This window comes from Apodemus sylvaticus, chromosome 13, assembly GCF_947179515.1.
Source record: "Apodemus sylvaticus chromosome 13, mApoSyl1.1, whole genome shotgun sequence".
NCBI classification, from domain to species: Eukaryota; Metazoa; Chordata; class Mammalia; order Rodentia; family Muridae; genus Apodemus; species Apodemus sylvaticus.
Window position 1 is genome coordinate 84,922,550 of NC_067484.1, and position 15,991 is coordinate 84,938,540.

At 38.9% G+C, this 15,991-nt stretch overlaps 1 protein-coding gene across 1 annotated transcript in view; it reads left to right on the forward strand.

Moving 5' to 3' along the window:
* The window catches only part of Trappc8 (trafficking protein particle complex subunit 8), a 70,531-nt gene that overhangs the window by 42,421 nt on the left and 12,119 nt on the right, over nucleotides 1-15,991 (forward strand). Inside the window, 8 exon segments of the mRNA XM_052201344.1 lie at nucleotides 148-222; nucleotides 2,381-2,507; nucleotides 5,141-5,295; nucleotides 9,532-9,974; nucleotides 11,793-11,940; nucleotides 14,234-14,330; nucleotides 15,549-15,617; nucleotides 15,722-15,780. Of these exon segments, the coding sequence (XP_052057304.1) occupies nucleotides 148-222; nucleotides 2,381-2,507; nucleotides 5,141-5,295; nucleotides 9,532-9,974; nucleotides 11,793-11,940; nucleotides 14,234-14,330; nucleotides 15,549-15,617; nucleotides 15,722-15,780 (1,173 nt within the window).

Here is a 15,991-nt window from a genome sequence, read left to right on the forward strand (position 1 = left end):
GGTGGGTGTGGAAAACATATACACAGCATCTGGAGGTGCTAAATAACTTCAGTTTGATGTTTGTAAATTTGGCCAGTAAAATGTTAATAATTTGTTATTTTATTCATTAGTATGTTTAGTTATAAAAATACATAATTTGTTCTTTAGGTTACAGGTGAACCTGAAATGATTGGAACTGAAGTTATTTCAGAATTCTTAATTAACAGTGAAGAATCTAAAGTGGTAATTGTTTTAATCATTTGTCTATCTTTTGTCTTTCTGAGATTGTAAACTGAAAACAAAGTAAAAGATGAGCTTATTCCTGTAGCAGTAGCGTAGTCTAGCTGTTTGTTTGTTTTGTTTTGATTTTTGAGACAGGGTTTCTCTGTGTAGCCCTGGCTTGTCCTGGACTCATTTTGTAGACCAGGTTGTCCATGAACTCAGAGATTGACCTGCCTCTGCCTCCCGAGTGCTGAGATCAAAGGTGTGCGCCACTACTTCTGGCTTATTCTAGCTTTTTAAGTCTAAAGTTTGTAAGATTTGAAAGCTGGAATTGGTCTAAAGAAATCCATAGGAAAGTAGTAGTTTGTCTTGGATTGAGTCTCTGGAGACACGGGGCAGACTTGTCACCATTTCAGCGTTAGCCTGGTAAAGGTATAGGCTCTTAGGTGCACAGAATCCTTTCTTTTTGGAAAGAGGCTCCCTGTGTGTCTCTGGCTGGTCTGGAACTCACTGTGTAGACCAGACTGGCTTTGGACTCACAGAGCTTGCCTGCCTTTCTTCTTGAGTGCTGGGATTAAAGCTATGTGCCACCACGTCCAGCCCAGACTTCTTTTTTTAATTAAAAGTCTTCCTTTGGGGCTGGCACTTATTTAGTGTGTGTAAAGCCACATGTTTGAGTCCCAGTACTATAAAAGAAAAAAATCGTATTTTTCAGGATCAGGACACCATTTTTGATTTGTTATTTACCTGGCTTGGTAGTGCACACCTTTGGTCCCAGAACTGGGAAAGCAGAGGTCTCTCTGAATTTGAAGCCAGCCTGGTTTACATAGCAAGTATCAGACTAGCCAAAGCTACGTAGTGAGACTCTAACTCAATAACAAAACATAAAAAAAAAGAAAAGAAAGAAAGAAAATGAAAAAAAAAGAAAAGAGCCAAAACAATTATTGAATTTATAGATCTTCTTTTAAGAAAGCTGTTTTTTCGTACTTAACCTAACAGGGATATACCATGGTTAAGAAAGTGAACGTCCCAGGGCAAGACTCCTCCATTGAGCTCGGGATTAGCTGACCCTGCCTGCAGTTTCACTAAATGGAGAAAACTCTGCCACTGTAGAGTGTGTGATAAATTTTAGAAAGGAAAGGAAAGGAAAGGAAGAGAGAGAAGGAAAGGAAAAGAAAGGAAGAGAGAGAAGGAAAGGAAAGGAAGAGAGGAAAGGAAAGGAAGAGAGAGAAGGAAAGGAAAGGAAGAGAGAGAAGGAAAGGAAAGGAAGAAAGAGAAGGAAAGGAAAGGAAGAGAGAGAAGGAAAGGAAAGGAAGAGAGAGAAGGAAAGGAAAGGAAGAGAGAGAAGGAAAGGAAAGGAAGAGAGAGAAGGAAAGGAAGAGAGAGAAGGAAAGGAAAGGAAGAGAGAGAAGGAAAGGAAAGGAAGAGAGAGAAGGAAAGGAAAGGAAGAGAGAGAAGGAAAGGAAAGGAAGAGAGAGAAGGAAAGGAAAGGAAAGGAAGAGAGAGAAGGAAAGGAAGAGAGAGAAGGAAAGGAAGAGAAAAGGAAAGGAAGAGAGAGAAGGAAAGGAAGAGAGAGAAGGAAAGGAAAGGAAGAGAGAAGGAAAGGAAGAGAGAGAAGGAAAGGAAAGGAAGAGAGAGAAGGAAAGGAAAGGAAGAGAGAGAAGGAAAGGAAAGGAAGAGAGAAGGAAAGGAAAGGAAAGGAAGAGAGAGAAGGAAAGGAAAGGAAGAGAGAGAAGGAAAGGAAAGGAAAGGAAGAGAGAGAAGGAAAGGAAAGGAAAGGAAGAGAGAGAAGGAAAGGAAAGGAAAGGAAGAGAGAGAAGGAAAGGAAAGGAAGAGAGAGAAGGAAAGGAAAGGAAGAGAGAGAAGGAAAGGAAAGGAAGAGAGAGAAGGAAAGGAAAGGAAAGGGAGAGAGAGAAGGAAAGGAAAGGAAAGGGAGAGAGGAAGGAAGGAAGGAAGGAAGGAAGGAAGGAAGAAAGAAAGAAAGAAAGAAAGAAAGAAAGAAAGAAAGAAAGAAAGAAAGAAAGAAAGAAAGAAAGAAAGAAAGAAACTTTTCCATAAGAAAAAAAATGTCATTTTAAAAGTTTAGCTCATGAGTTAATTTGCAACATTCCGGAACTGAGGTGCTGTGCTATTAAAACCCTGTGAAAACATAATAAGAATGACTTCACTATTTCCATAGGCAAGACTGAAGCTCTTTCCCCATCACATAGGGGAGCTGCACATTCTGGGAGTTGTGTATAATCTTGGCACTATTCAGGGCTCCGTGACAGTAGATGGCATTGGTGCTCTTCCTGGATGTCACACAGGTAAAGCTATAGCATCGCTAAGCAGTTAGAAAAGTAACACTTATTTCATTCAGAACGGTTGGAGGTTTTTTCCCTAACTAGGTCTAGTGTGCTTTTCAAGCACATCCAGCCTTTTGACATTGCCTGTGTCATGTTGTCATCTAGAGAGTTCCAGTTTGAGAACTGTAGTCAAGTTACAAAAAGTTACCACCAAGAAAAAGTCTCATAATATTTTAAGTAAGCTTATGATTTGGTGTTGAGCTGTAGGTTGGGCTGATATATACTGGCATTTCAGCATGTATAAGCATGTATAATTTAGAATATTCTAACTTCTGGCATAGGTTCAAAAGTAAGAGCTTTTATCCCCTTACAGATAATATTTTTGTTACTGATCTCAGTTTAATAATTATAGCTAAATAAATTTTATTGGTTGAAATGACTGCTGCCAATATAAAACCACCTTAGTATATTTTGTTTTTAATACTTCCTGTCTATAAAACAACATACAAAAGCCACTGTTTTCTCGTTGGATATTAAATAGTCAAAGCTACCTGTGGCAATACATGCCTGTAATTCCATCCACTTGGGAGACTAAGACAGGAGAATTGCAAAACTGCCCTGCACAGTTTAGCCAGACATTGTCACAAAATAAAAGTAATAAAATTTGGCTGTTGGTATACGTCATTGATAGTGCACTTGGCTAGCATGAAGTCCCAGGTTCAGTCTCCAGTAAAGACAAAACCCAAAAGCAACAGGAAAAGAAAGCACTTGAAATATTGTTATTTGTTCCTGAAAGGAACAGTTAGTTTCAAGCTAATATTCTTGGTGCCCTAAATAGCATTCTCTGCAAATTTTGAAGAAAGCTATAAAGATACATATACTTTATTTAACATGACTTGGTGGGGTTTTTTTTGTTTTTTTTTTTGTTTGTTTTTGTTTTTGTTTTTGTTTTTAACATGGAGAACTCTACAAGATCCTAATAGTACCTTGTAGTTAATACATAGTTGTCTGAGTTTAGGTTGAAAAGATGCTAAGAAGGGAGTTTGTAATAAAATGCTCTAGTTACCAGAGTTAATGGATAGATATTAAAACAAATTAAAACTGGAACTGGAGAGATGGCTCAGTGTTTAAGAGCACTGACTGCTCTTCCAGAGGTCTTGAGTTCAATTCCCAGCAACCACATAATGACTCACAACCATCTATAACGGGATCTGATGCCCTCTTCTGGTGTGTCTGAAGACAGCTACAGTGTACTCATATATATACAAAAAACAAATCTTTTTAAAAAATGAATTAAAATTGATTGACTTTGTGTGTGTGACCTTAGAGTTAACATTCCCATTTGGATGTAAGAGAGACCTAAATAGATAGGATGACTTAGCAGGAACAAAAACACTGCAAACACAAATGCACAACATTTGAGTACAGTCTTCTGAGTTTTAGCACTGTATTTCTGCTTTCTGTTTTGATAATTGCTAGATAGTCATTTGGAAGTATTCTTGCTAATTATGTTTTTAAAGCAGTGTGAATATGTACTGAGAACTGTTTTACTTTCTTTTCTCACTGGTACTTAACTCTTTTTTTAAAATTATTTATTTATTTTTTATATTTATTCGATATATTTTTTATTTGCATTTCAAATAATTTCCTCTTTTCTGGCTCCCCACTCCCCAAAAGTCCCATAAGCTTTCTTCCCTCCCCCTATTACCCCATCCACCCCTTCCCACTTCCCTGTTTTGGTATTGCCCTACACTGCCGCACTGAGTCTTCCCAGAACCAGGGGCCATCTTAATTAAATAACTCTTAATTAAATACCACAGAATTATGGTAATCTATAAAATATAGCTAAGAATTAGAGAACTAAAACAGATACATTAGAGGTTGTAATTTATGACATTTAGCTAACATTAAACTAAGTTACATCATGTAAACAGTGTATTCATGACATGTTAGTATAGATTCTTTTCACTCAGAATGTTCATAGGGACCTAAGTACAATAACTCAAGAGAATACTACATTATATATCCAATCTGGACCTTTGCAGTCAAAGGCCCTGAGTAGCCTTCAGGAAGATTGTGGGCACTCACCCTAGCCCTTGCATTTGCATGTGAGTACTTTATGAAGCCTTAGGTGAAACCTCACATAGATATTGAAGAAGTTAAAAGAAAACTATCTGTATTAAAATTTTCATTGTTCAGCCTTTCGAGAAGATATAGTTATACATTATCAAATTAGTGCCATACTTGATATGAATAAAAGTAAAATGCTGACCAGTGTTCTGTATTAATTTAATAATCTTTTCATGGCCAGTATCCACATCAGACCCCAAAAAGTTGTTCTTGGGTCTTTTGGGTGAATAAGGATTATGGTTTATATGATACTGGTTTTAAAGACTTCTGTTCAATGATAAGTAGCTTTTATGTAACACTAGTAAGTCCAAACACAGAATGAGAAATTGAATAGCATACCATAGATGATATTAAACATGGAATTAAAGTATACTTACTGTTGTGATTATGTGTGTTACTCAGCAGTTGCCTGGAGTTTTTCTGGTATTTATGAAAAATCTATAGTATTTATGTAGTCAAGTTAACTTAAATCTTCAAACCTATCATACCATTTTAGGGTATTGATTTTTTTTTTTTAATTACAGGAAAACATTCTCTGAGTATGTCAGTCCGAGGGAGACAGGATTTAGAAATTCAAGGCCCTCGACTTAACAACACGAAGGAAGAGAAGACGTCTGTTCAGTACGGTCCTGACCGCCGTCTAGACCCTATAGTCACAGAGGAGATGCCGCTACTAGAGGTATCACACTTCTTTCCATGTCGGGCCTAACAGTTACAAAGCCAGATGATGTTTCACAAAAAGTAATTTTAGGCTCTATTTACTGTTGATAAAATCTTGGTGATAATGGTGGTGGTGGTTTTTTGTTTTGTTTTGAGACTCTGTATAGTCCTGGTTGGCCTTGAACTTACAGAGATTCCCATGTCTCTGCATCCTGAGTTGCTGGGATTTGAATTGTACTTTTAAAAAAAGATTTATTTTATTATGTGAGAATACTGTCACTCTCTTCAAACACATAGAAGTGGGTATCAGATTCTATTACAGTTGTGAGCCACCACATGGTTGCTGGGAATTGAACTCAGGACCTCTGGAAGAACAGTTAGTGCTTTTAACTGCTGAGCCATCTTTCTAATCCTGAATTGAACTTTTAAACTATTGTTAAGCTAGCTAAATAGATCTTATTGACAAGGGTCGGACTGTGTGAAAATTGGCATTCCATCACAGCCATGCTGTAAACTATAATCTTCAATATTATTAGAAATTAGCAAATATTTGTAACTCAGCACTTTGGTTAATAGACTCGATGACCCCTTTGCAATTTATAGAAATAATACATGAGTGAATGCTCATAGCATATCTGGAGAGTAAGTCAGACAAAGGGGTCGCTAGTATCCATGTGATGGAGGAGGGCAGAGTGGGTCTGCAGGCTCTGGCACACGTAGGGAGACGGGAGAAAGTGAAGGCAGTGGATGTGATATGTGGAAGGAAAGGCTGAGGCAGGGAGTGCGGCCAAGACTGGAGAATGGAGGAGTGCTGTGTGAGTGCTGTGTGCCGCAGTGAGGCCCCGTACTGTGTGTACTGTGTTTATAAGTGCCGCAGTGAGGCTTTGTACTGTGTGTACTGTGTGTCCAGTTTCCCTAGTACAAGTCGGGATAACCACCTTTCTTCAAAGGGTGCCTGTAATGTGACCCAAAATGATGTTTATGTTTTTAGACCTTGTGATCTTCAATATAGTATTCGTAGTTAGTTATGAATGGCACTAAGTCCCATGGTTGGGTGGTGGTGCGTATTGGTGGGAGACTATTGGTGAACTGCACATATTCTCAGATCTAATGAATTTAAAAGCCAAGGAGCAAAATTTAACGGGAAAAGAAAAAAAGGATATAGGCCAAGTGCATCTTATGCATGTTTTCACTTTATTTGGTATCCTTGTCCATGGTGAGAGCTTTTACTTATTTAAGGTCATATTTAGCTGTTTATTGTTTTTTGTTCTATACTGATTCTTCTAGTCAAAACTTTTCAGTTAAATTTGATTGGCTGATTAATTGTGATGCTGGGGCTCAAACCCAGGGCCTCACTTGTGCTAGACATGCCTTCTGCCGTTCAGCCAGCTCTGTCTCATTTACTAATGTCTGTATACTTTAAAATTTTATTCTTTCCATTTATTTTTGTTGTTTTCCTTCATGTTATTTTGTGTGCATGTAGGATGCATGCACTAGAGTATGTGTGTGAGGTCAGAAGACAGTTTCTTTCCTGTCATGAGTGTTTGAAAGTCAGAACTCCAGCTCGCTGGTACCTGCTGAGTGTCTCACCACCTGCTTGTGGGTTCTGGGACTGCTGCTCTTCCCACCTCTGTCTGTACCAGTGCCTGGTATCTTGAGCCTGCCTGCCAATGCTCATTGGCAGAATGCACTCCAGCGTCACAATCAATCAATCAATCAGTCAGTCAATCAATCAATCAATCAAATCTAACTGAAAAGTTTTGACTAGAAAAGTCAGTGTAGTACAAAGAAGCAACAGTTTGTGTGTTCTTAATTGAAGGAGTATGTTCACATGAATGTCAAGGTAGTATGACCAGAGTTTTTGTCTTGTCTCAGAACTCTCAGTAGGATGGTCATTGTGCTGTTTACTAATAATATTTACTAATAAATTTAATAATAGTAGTAAATTAATACTAATACTCTGAGAACTTTTTTAAAATCTTGTTTATTCAGTTTTTGTTGTTTGTTGAGATAGGGTTTTACTATGTAGCCTTGGACCTTGATATTTCAGGATGGCCCGAAATCAGCCTGTTTCTGCCATTTGAGTGTTGGAATTAAAGACATGGGCCACCATGTGTGCCTGTTTGATTCAGTAGTATTTCCTTATGTCTCTGTGTGTCGTGTTAGCATGGCAAGCATGATCAATCTCCTAATCTCCCACTTAATATTTCAGCCTGTCAAGTTCTTGCAATTTTAATTCATTAATACTCTATAGCTGTAGGTAAGATTAGTGCCTAGAGATGAATCAAGACAGATTAGAGTTTAAATGTCATGTTAGGTCTGCTCTCTTTTATAGTTTCAAGTCATAGGTCATAGATGTTTGTCTGGAATTACACAGATAAGAATTTGTGAGGACTTACTTTCAAAAGCAGGCATTCTGATCACTATAGTAAGTTTTCAAAATAAATTAGTACAGGTCACCAAAACATAGTCAATTCTACAAGTACACAGTTCTTGTTAAGCCATGTAATTGAAATGTTCTTTAGTTATTAAAGCTGTTAAAAATATAAGTAGCTGGATGGTAGTGGTGCACACCTTTTTAATTCCAGCACTCAGAAGACAGAGGCAGGTAGATTGCTGAATTTGAGGCCAGCCTGGTCTACAGAGTAAGTTCCAGGCCAGCCACGGCTAAACCCTGTCTCAAATACAGAGAAACCTTGTGTCGAAAAATCCAAAAATAAAATAAACAAACAAACAAAGAAATACAAAAAAATTATACTTTTCTCTACTTTTGGATTTTTGCAGCAGGGTTTCTCTGTGTAGTCCTGGCTGTCCTGGAACTCACTCTGTGGACCAGGCTGGCCTCGAACTCAGAAATCTGCCTGCCTCTGCCTCCCAAGTGCTGGGATTACAGACGTGTGCCACACCACCTGGCTTTTTTATTTCTTTAATTTAATAATTTTGCCTTTTTTGAGAACTTTATATGTGAGCCTCACGTCTGCATCACTCTGTTTCCCTCTAACTCCTCCTATGTCCTCCCTCCCAAGCTCTTTTTAGTTACTATGGTGCATGTGTGCGTCTCTGTAAACCTGAGTCATTCAGTTTTGCTCATATGACGTGTCCAGGCTGACTACTCAGGATTGTGTGGCCTGTGTGAGAGCTTGTTTCTTACTGGGCATTGGCATCTGTGACTCTTCATCTGGGGTGGGACCAAGTGGGATTTCCCCACCAGCAGTTTCACATATGCTGATGGTATCATTATACGGTTCTGGTTCTGGCAGTCATATTGTTGGAAGTCCATGGGTATATCCTCCTTGTCATATATAGAAAACACTAATAGCAGACACCTTAGCTCTCCCCGTCTTCCTACCCCCTCTTCCTTGATGTTTCCTAAACTTTAGGTGTAGAGGTTGTAGCAAGTATGTCTCACATGACAATAGCTAAGATAGAGCTTCTCCATCCCAGTGTGGTTACGTGAACTAGGTACTATCATTGGCTTAAACTTTGTGGAACTTAGTGGCCTTTAAATTCATATCCATTCTGTGTTTGGAACTGCTTCTGTTAGAGCTGCATTCTGGGCAGGGTGTAGGAGTGGCTTCTTACTCTACGTAGAAACAACTAGTGTTCGGAATGACCATTTATATGTACTTGGGGTTGCCAGAGTCCTTTTGTGAGTGTTGAGGTGTGTTTTTTGAGAATTTTATTTTGTCTTTTGTGTGCTAAATTACTGAGAAGTCATTAAGTTTCTAGCTAATTTCTTAGCATTTGTGTTCAGTGTATGACTCTAAAGATGGTTGTTGAGTAGTCTGAAATATACCTAGCTTTTATTCGTAGGTTCAAAATCCTCTGTTTGTTAGATCTGACATTGCCATTGAGTTAGTAAAAGCCTGGGATGTGTGGGGCTTTTGGGATTGTAGATTTGTGGGTGTGGAGCCACGGCTCTCTAGTGAGCCATGTGTCTGCACTGGTGCAGTTAGCTACTTTAACTTGACAGTGGTAAAGGTTATAAGTCTACGTTTATCTAGTGTTCACAGCCATTTTAAATAGCTTCTTACTTGTCTGTATATACATAGTCCTGTCAGCTTGACAAGCCATCTTGTTCTTGTATTTGAAATTCAGAATTTAAAATCTGAGTAGCAAAATAACACTAGATGCTTGATCCAGGGGAGAGTTATGAAATAACTCTTTTAGAAAAGAAATGCAGTCTCTTACAACATTGCTCATTAGAGGCTCAGAATTTTTAACAGTGTAATAATATTTTTTCCCTCCAATGCAGGTGTTCTTTATACATTTTCCTACAGGGCTCCTCTGTGGAGAAATCCGAAAAGCATATGTAGAGTTTGTCAATGTCAGCAAATGTCCTCTGACTGGACTGAAGGTTGTGTCCAAACGTCCAGAGTTCTTCACTTTTGGCGGCAACACCGCTGCTCTGACACCGCTGAGCCCCTCCACATCTGAGAACTGCAGTGCCTATAAGACGGTTGTGACAGCTTCCCCCTCCTTGGGGACAGCACTTGTGTCGACAGCATCATCTGTGGACTTCAGGGCCGGCACAGGACAGCAGCCGGAAGCTATTCCTGTCCCCCTTCCCGACTCTGTGCTGCTCCCCGGGGCTTCCATCCAGCTGCCCATGTGGCTTCGTGGGCCAGACGAAGAGGGAGTCCATGAAATTAACTTTTTATTTTACTATGAAAGCGTTAAAAAGCAGCCGAAAAAACGGTGGGTAATTTAAAACTTGTGAAATTTAAAGCTTTACTTAATATACACATTAGAGTAAATATTTGATACTTGTTATAATTATCACATATTTGGTACATGTTATATATCATTGATTATTAAGAAGTAACCAGCCGGGCGGTTGGTGGCGCACACCTGTAATCCCAGCACTCTGGGAGGCAGAGGCAGGCGGATTTCTGAGCTGGAGGCCAGCCTGGTCTACAGAGTGAGTTCCAGGACAGCCAGGGCTATACAGAGAAACCCTGTCTCGAAAAAAACAAATCCAAAAAAACCAAAAAAAAAAAAAAAAGTAACCATCTTCCAAATTATGCATGATGTCTATATCTAAACTTAATATATATTTATATATATATTTATTTATAAACTTAAATATATAATTACAACTCAGTTCTAGGTAGGTTAGAATGTAAAAAAAATTTAACTATATGAAAATTTTTAATGCAGAAAATGAAAATAAAGTGAAAATTTTTAGCTGTTTTTAGTTTACTGATTCTTTGATAGATTTAATTGCTGTGTCATTTGTATATGAAGCCCCTTCCATACAGCCGTCCTTTTGTAAGAATGTGATTTTGGCATATAAGAGAAATATATGTACAGTGGGCGATCACTTAAAGAATGCAGCCTCACTGATGGGTTCATCATGAGGTCTGCAAGTTGCACAGCAGAATGCTAATGCTACTGTCATCTTTATACAATTAATACTTTTTATTCCATAGCATATCTAAATGTTGTGACATAGTATAAGGAGAAAAACAGGAAAATATACATTTTAGGTCCTTAGTAATGTGAATTCTCCTTGAGCGGATAGACACAGGCCAAGTTCTTTGGCCAGAGAAGCTTTAGTGTTGTGGTAGTGAAAGGAGCTTCAGAGGGCAGGGGAGATTTCACAGCATGGATATCACGTGGATAGGAATCCACTCTGTCTGTGCACAACAGTTCACAGAGAACAGGAACTAAATTGTGGGAAAGAAGTCAGTAGGGTTCAGTGTGGTAGTTCAGGCCTCAAGTCTGGGGGAGTAAGAGCAGGACTGTAGGCCTCCCGGACTTTGGCATAAAAGAAAAACATTATATTTGAAATGTACAGCTTTGGGTACCATGTTAAAATTTGAGGTTTGAGACCTGGGGAGATGTGCCTCAATGGCTCAGAGCTCTTGATGTTCTTCCAGAGGACTCATCTTCGGTTCTCAGCATCTATCCGGGTGTCTCAGCACTGCATAATCCAGTTCTGGATGATCTGGTGCCTTCTTCTGTCCTCTGTGGATACTCATATGTATACACGTGGTGCACACACGCAAAACTTTAAAAAAATGTTGTGGTTTGGTTTGGTAATTTTAAGTTTGAGACCTATATATTTGTTTTGAGATAGGATCTTACTGTGTAGCCTTGGCTAGCCTGGAACTTACTGTAGACCAGGCTGGCCTCAAACATTCAGAAATCTTCCTAACTCTGCCTTGCTTAATGACATGTGCTACCACACTTCTGGGGCATCTTTGGGACCGCTTTTAAGAGAGAAGATGTAATTGTTGCTGTGTGAAGGTTATTTCCACCATGACATAGTTGGATTTGACCAGCTGAAGAAAAGCCTAGAGCCAGAGACACTATGAAGTTTCCTTCCGAATTGAGACTAAACAACTGAACTGAACTTAAGTCGAACTATAGTTTTACCTCATTGTATTCTTTGTTTTTCTGGTTATATGGAATCCTGGAAGTTACTGTGTTTCTGGTCTTTATTTAAAATTAGAGATTTGTAACATAAGGAGAGAATCTTAGGTTCAGTTTGCTTGTGTTTTTACTCTTCAGACACAGAATATTAAGACACACTGCAGTTATTTGTACTAGTCGGTCTTTGAATGTGCGAGCGACTGTCTGCAGAAGTAATTCACTTGAAGGTGAAGAGGGCAGAGGCGGCAATATGCTGGTCTTCGTGGATGTAGAAAATACCAATACTGTAAGTTATCTTGAACATGGGTTTTGTCTTAAAGTCTATTTAGAAATGTTTGGGGTTTAGTAATTTTTTTCTCCATATTTTGGCATAAGTGTGAATTTAGAACTGTACACATGGACTAGTATGAACACATCTTAAAATTTCTCTAATGGCTTTGATTCTGTGAAAGGATCTGCTGGTAATAGTATGGTCCAGGGATGTCAGGTGTAGTGTGCAGTGATGCAGTCTCACTGAAGACTATGAATGAGGTGTGTGTGGATTTCATTTCCCATATTAATAATCCTGTGCTCACATGTTCTGACAGTCCTTTCCCTTTAGACATTTCTGTCCATACACTCTAAATATCAAAAAGATGTGATAATAAAGCTTATAGAGCCTCAAGCTGGTCAGTTCAGATACTTATCAAATGTTATTAGTTCTGTAATGCTTGCTTTTAGTTTAATAATGCTGTAAAACCACTTTTTAAGAAACATTGAGATTTATTTTATTGAAATGTTGGTAATTTTTACAAGATTATGTTTATTATTTGAGTAAGAAAATGTCACGGGCAGTGGTGGCACACGCCTTTAATCCCAGCACTTGGGAAGCAGAGGCAGGTGGATTTCTGAGTTTGAGGCCAGCCTTGTCTACAGAGTAAGTAAGTCGCTCAGGTCAGGCAGGGCTACACAGAGAGACCCTGTCTCAAAAAACCAAAAAAAAGGAAGGAAGGAAGGAAGGAAGGAAGGAAGGAAGGAAGGAAGGAAGGAAGGAAGGAAGGAAGGAAGGAAGGAAGGAAGGAAGGAAGGAAGGAAGGAAGGAAGGAAGGAAGGAAGGAAGGAAGGAAGGAAGGAAGGAAGAGAAAGAAAGAAAGGAAAGAAAGAAAGAAAGAAAAGAAAAAAAATGTTAGTAATTTAAAAAAAAGAAAAAGAAAGAAAGAAAGAAAAGAAAGAAAGAAAAGAAAAAAAATGTTAGTAATTTCTAATGTCAGATTATCTCTCATTTAGGAAAACATAAAAATTTATATAATAGCTGGGTAGTGGCAGCGCATTCCTTTAATCCCGGCACCTGGGAGGTAGGAGCAGGGGATCTTTGAGAGTTCAAGGCTAGCCTGGTCTACAGAGTTCCAGGACAGTCAAGGCTACACAGAATCTACACACACACACACACTTTAACCTACACACTAGTTTGCTAGGTTTTGTTGTCTCTGTGACCCCCTTCTCCCTCTCTTCCTTCTTCCTTTTATATTGTCTCACTGGGTTTTAATGTGAATAGCTTTGACCTTGTCAGCCTCCTTAGTGCCAGGATTATAGGCATAATTGCTTGTTTGCTTGTTTGTTTGTTTGTTTGTTCACCTTAATAGAGAATGAGATATTTCAGGAGAAAAAGCCTCAGAAATAAAAGAAAATGTCCTATCGTTTTTGTTAGATATCTGGTCTCAAACAGTCTGTAGTCCTGCTTCCACCACCTGAGCACTGAGAGGGTGGTGTGGGCCAAGTCTGGGCTATAGGATGACAGGGATTGCACATAAGGCCTCGTGAATGCTGGGCCAGCTGTGAGCTGTCACCTCGCTCAGAAAAGTCATAGTTTTAATTAAAAGTTCACAACAGATCTATTTTTTTCTCTTTTGAGTGAGGTTCACCAGGGAAACCTGAAACTTGAGGTATAGTCTATAAACAGTAGTCGTTTTAAAAGGTCCAGCCTGCCAAGTGTTGGGATTTAGATATGAACTGCCATACCTAGCTTTCAAATAAGTTTGATTATTAAGTCATACTAGAAAGAGTAGATTCTAATAACAGTATGTGTGGATTTAAATTGTAACTACTTTATTTATTGGGTGTAATGTTTTCTCTAAAGATGTTAGGTTTTACTTCTGAAGGATTTACTTCTTAGGATTTACTTCTGAAGATTTGTTTTTATTTTATATGTATAAATGTTTTGCTTGCTTGTAAGTCAGTGTACTGCATGTGTGCCTGGTGCCCTCGGAAACCAGAAGAGGCTGGATTCTCTGGAAATGTAGATTATTGTAAGCTGCCATTTGGGTGCTGGGAACTGACTCTAGGTCTTCTGGAAGCTCAGTAGAGCTCTTAACCATTAATCCATCTCTCTAGCCCCTCAACCTAAGTTGCTCCTCCCTTTTCCCCCCCTCCCTGTACTGCATTAAATGGGGCCTTATACATGAGCAGGTTCTCTACCATTGAACTCCGGCCCTGCACTCCAATGTTACTTTCAACTTGAGTAGCGTCTGATTTTGTCCTCATTGGAGTATTTTAACTCAATGCTCTTACCCTTGACTGACTTTTGTGTGTCTTTCTGACAGAGTGAAGCGGGGGTTAAGGAGTTCCACATGGTGCAGGTGTCAAGCAGTAGCAAGCACTGGCAGCTGTACAAATCCGTGAATATCTCCGAAAACAAAGGTCTGTACCTTGAGCCTCATGCTGAGTTTTATTAGGGGAACTGTGTCAGTTACTTTCTTGTTGCTATGACCAAATATATGAAGCAGCAACTTAATGGAGGAAGGGTTGGTTTTGTCTACAGTTTGAAGGGCTGTTGTCATCCTTTCAGAGAAGTCTGTGGGCAGTTGCTCAGATGGCCTCGGCCTCAGGGAACGGAGGAATAGAGAGGAAGTGTGCCTAGGCCTCAGCCCTCAAGGTCCGCCCTCAGTGACCTTCCCCCAGCATGGCACCACTAGCTGTAGACCACTGTCAGACACACTAGCCATGGGGACATCTCACATCTGAAGAGCAGGAATTAACTAAACAAATGAGAAAATCTATATTCTGAGTGTACAGCCTATTCATGTTGACTGCAGAAAAATTGTTGTGGCTTCAGTGTAAATTGTGCTGCCACTCATATAGACTTTCATGGCCGGTAAATACATAAGCATTTAATTATTTTTTACTTATGTATTTGTGTGTTTGTGTCTACACTCATGTGCACATGCATTTTTTCCATAGCACACATGTGGAGGCCTAAGGACAACTCAAGAGGGTCAGTCTCCTTCCACCTTGTGGGACGCCAGTATTAGACACAGATCTTCAGGCTTGGTAGCTAGGCCTTTACCCATTGAGCCATCTCCCTGGCCCTGTAAGAACTTTTTAAAGGCCAGATACAGTGGTGGAAACTACATCATGACAAAATATAATTTGTATAGATGTGGAAAATATCAAAAGGAAATGAGTTAGAAATACTAAAAGGATATGATCTAGTAGTAAAAGTGTAGGCCCCTGGAACCCCAAGTTCTAACCTTTTGAACTTTCTTAGAATATCAAATGTCAAGCATACACACAGAGAATCAGAGTCACAAATGTTTATGTATTCTGAGATTCTGAATTTTAACCTTTCAAGTGACTAATATCCGTTTTTTTGTTTGTTTGTTTGTTTTTTATTAAGACAAACCTCTCTGTGTAGCCCTGGCTATCTTCGAGCTTATCATGTAGACGAGGCTATCCTCAAATTCAGAGATCTGCCTGTTTCTGCCTCTTGAGTGCTAAGATTAAAGGCATACATCACTACACCCAGCCAAATGAAACCATTTTTATAATTATTAATTGCTTTCTGTTTTGGCCAAGGAAGTCTGAATAATGAATTGGGCTTTGCTTATGTTGTAACCTGAGAAACATTTTTATTCTCAGATGCCAAACTTGCCAGTAGGGAGAAGGGGAAGTTTTGCTTCAAGGCAGTAAGATGTAAACAAAAAGAAGGTAAAGTTGTTTTACTCTCACACTTTCCTAAATGTCCATTTAATTTCTTACAGCAGTGATGTGATTAATTTGTTTTCATGTGTGTATGTGTGTGTTTTTTTAAGGCGGTATACAGTCCTCAGAAAAATACACTTTTGCAGATATCATCTTTGGAAATGAACAGGTATGTAATGATGCACAGTAATATTTGATATAAAAATCTTAGTTTTTAAGTATCTGTCCATTTTGAAAAAACTGTAGCATCACTAATAACTATCTCTGAAAAGTGAGTATCTGCACCTTATTGAGTTTTACACTCACTTTTAATCTGAGATGAGCCAAGCATGATACATGAACTGCACCACTTCACTTCAAGCTCACTTCTTTTGAAAATA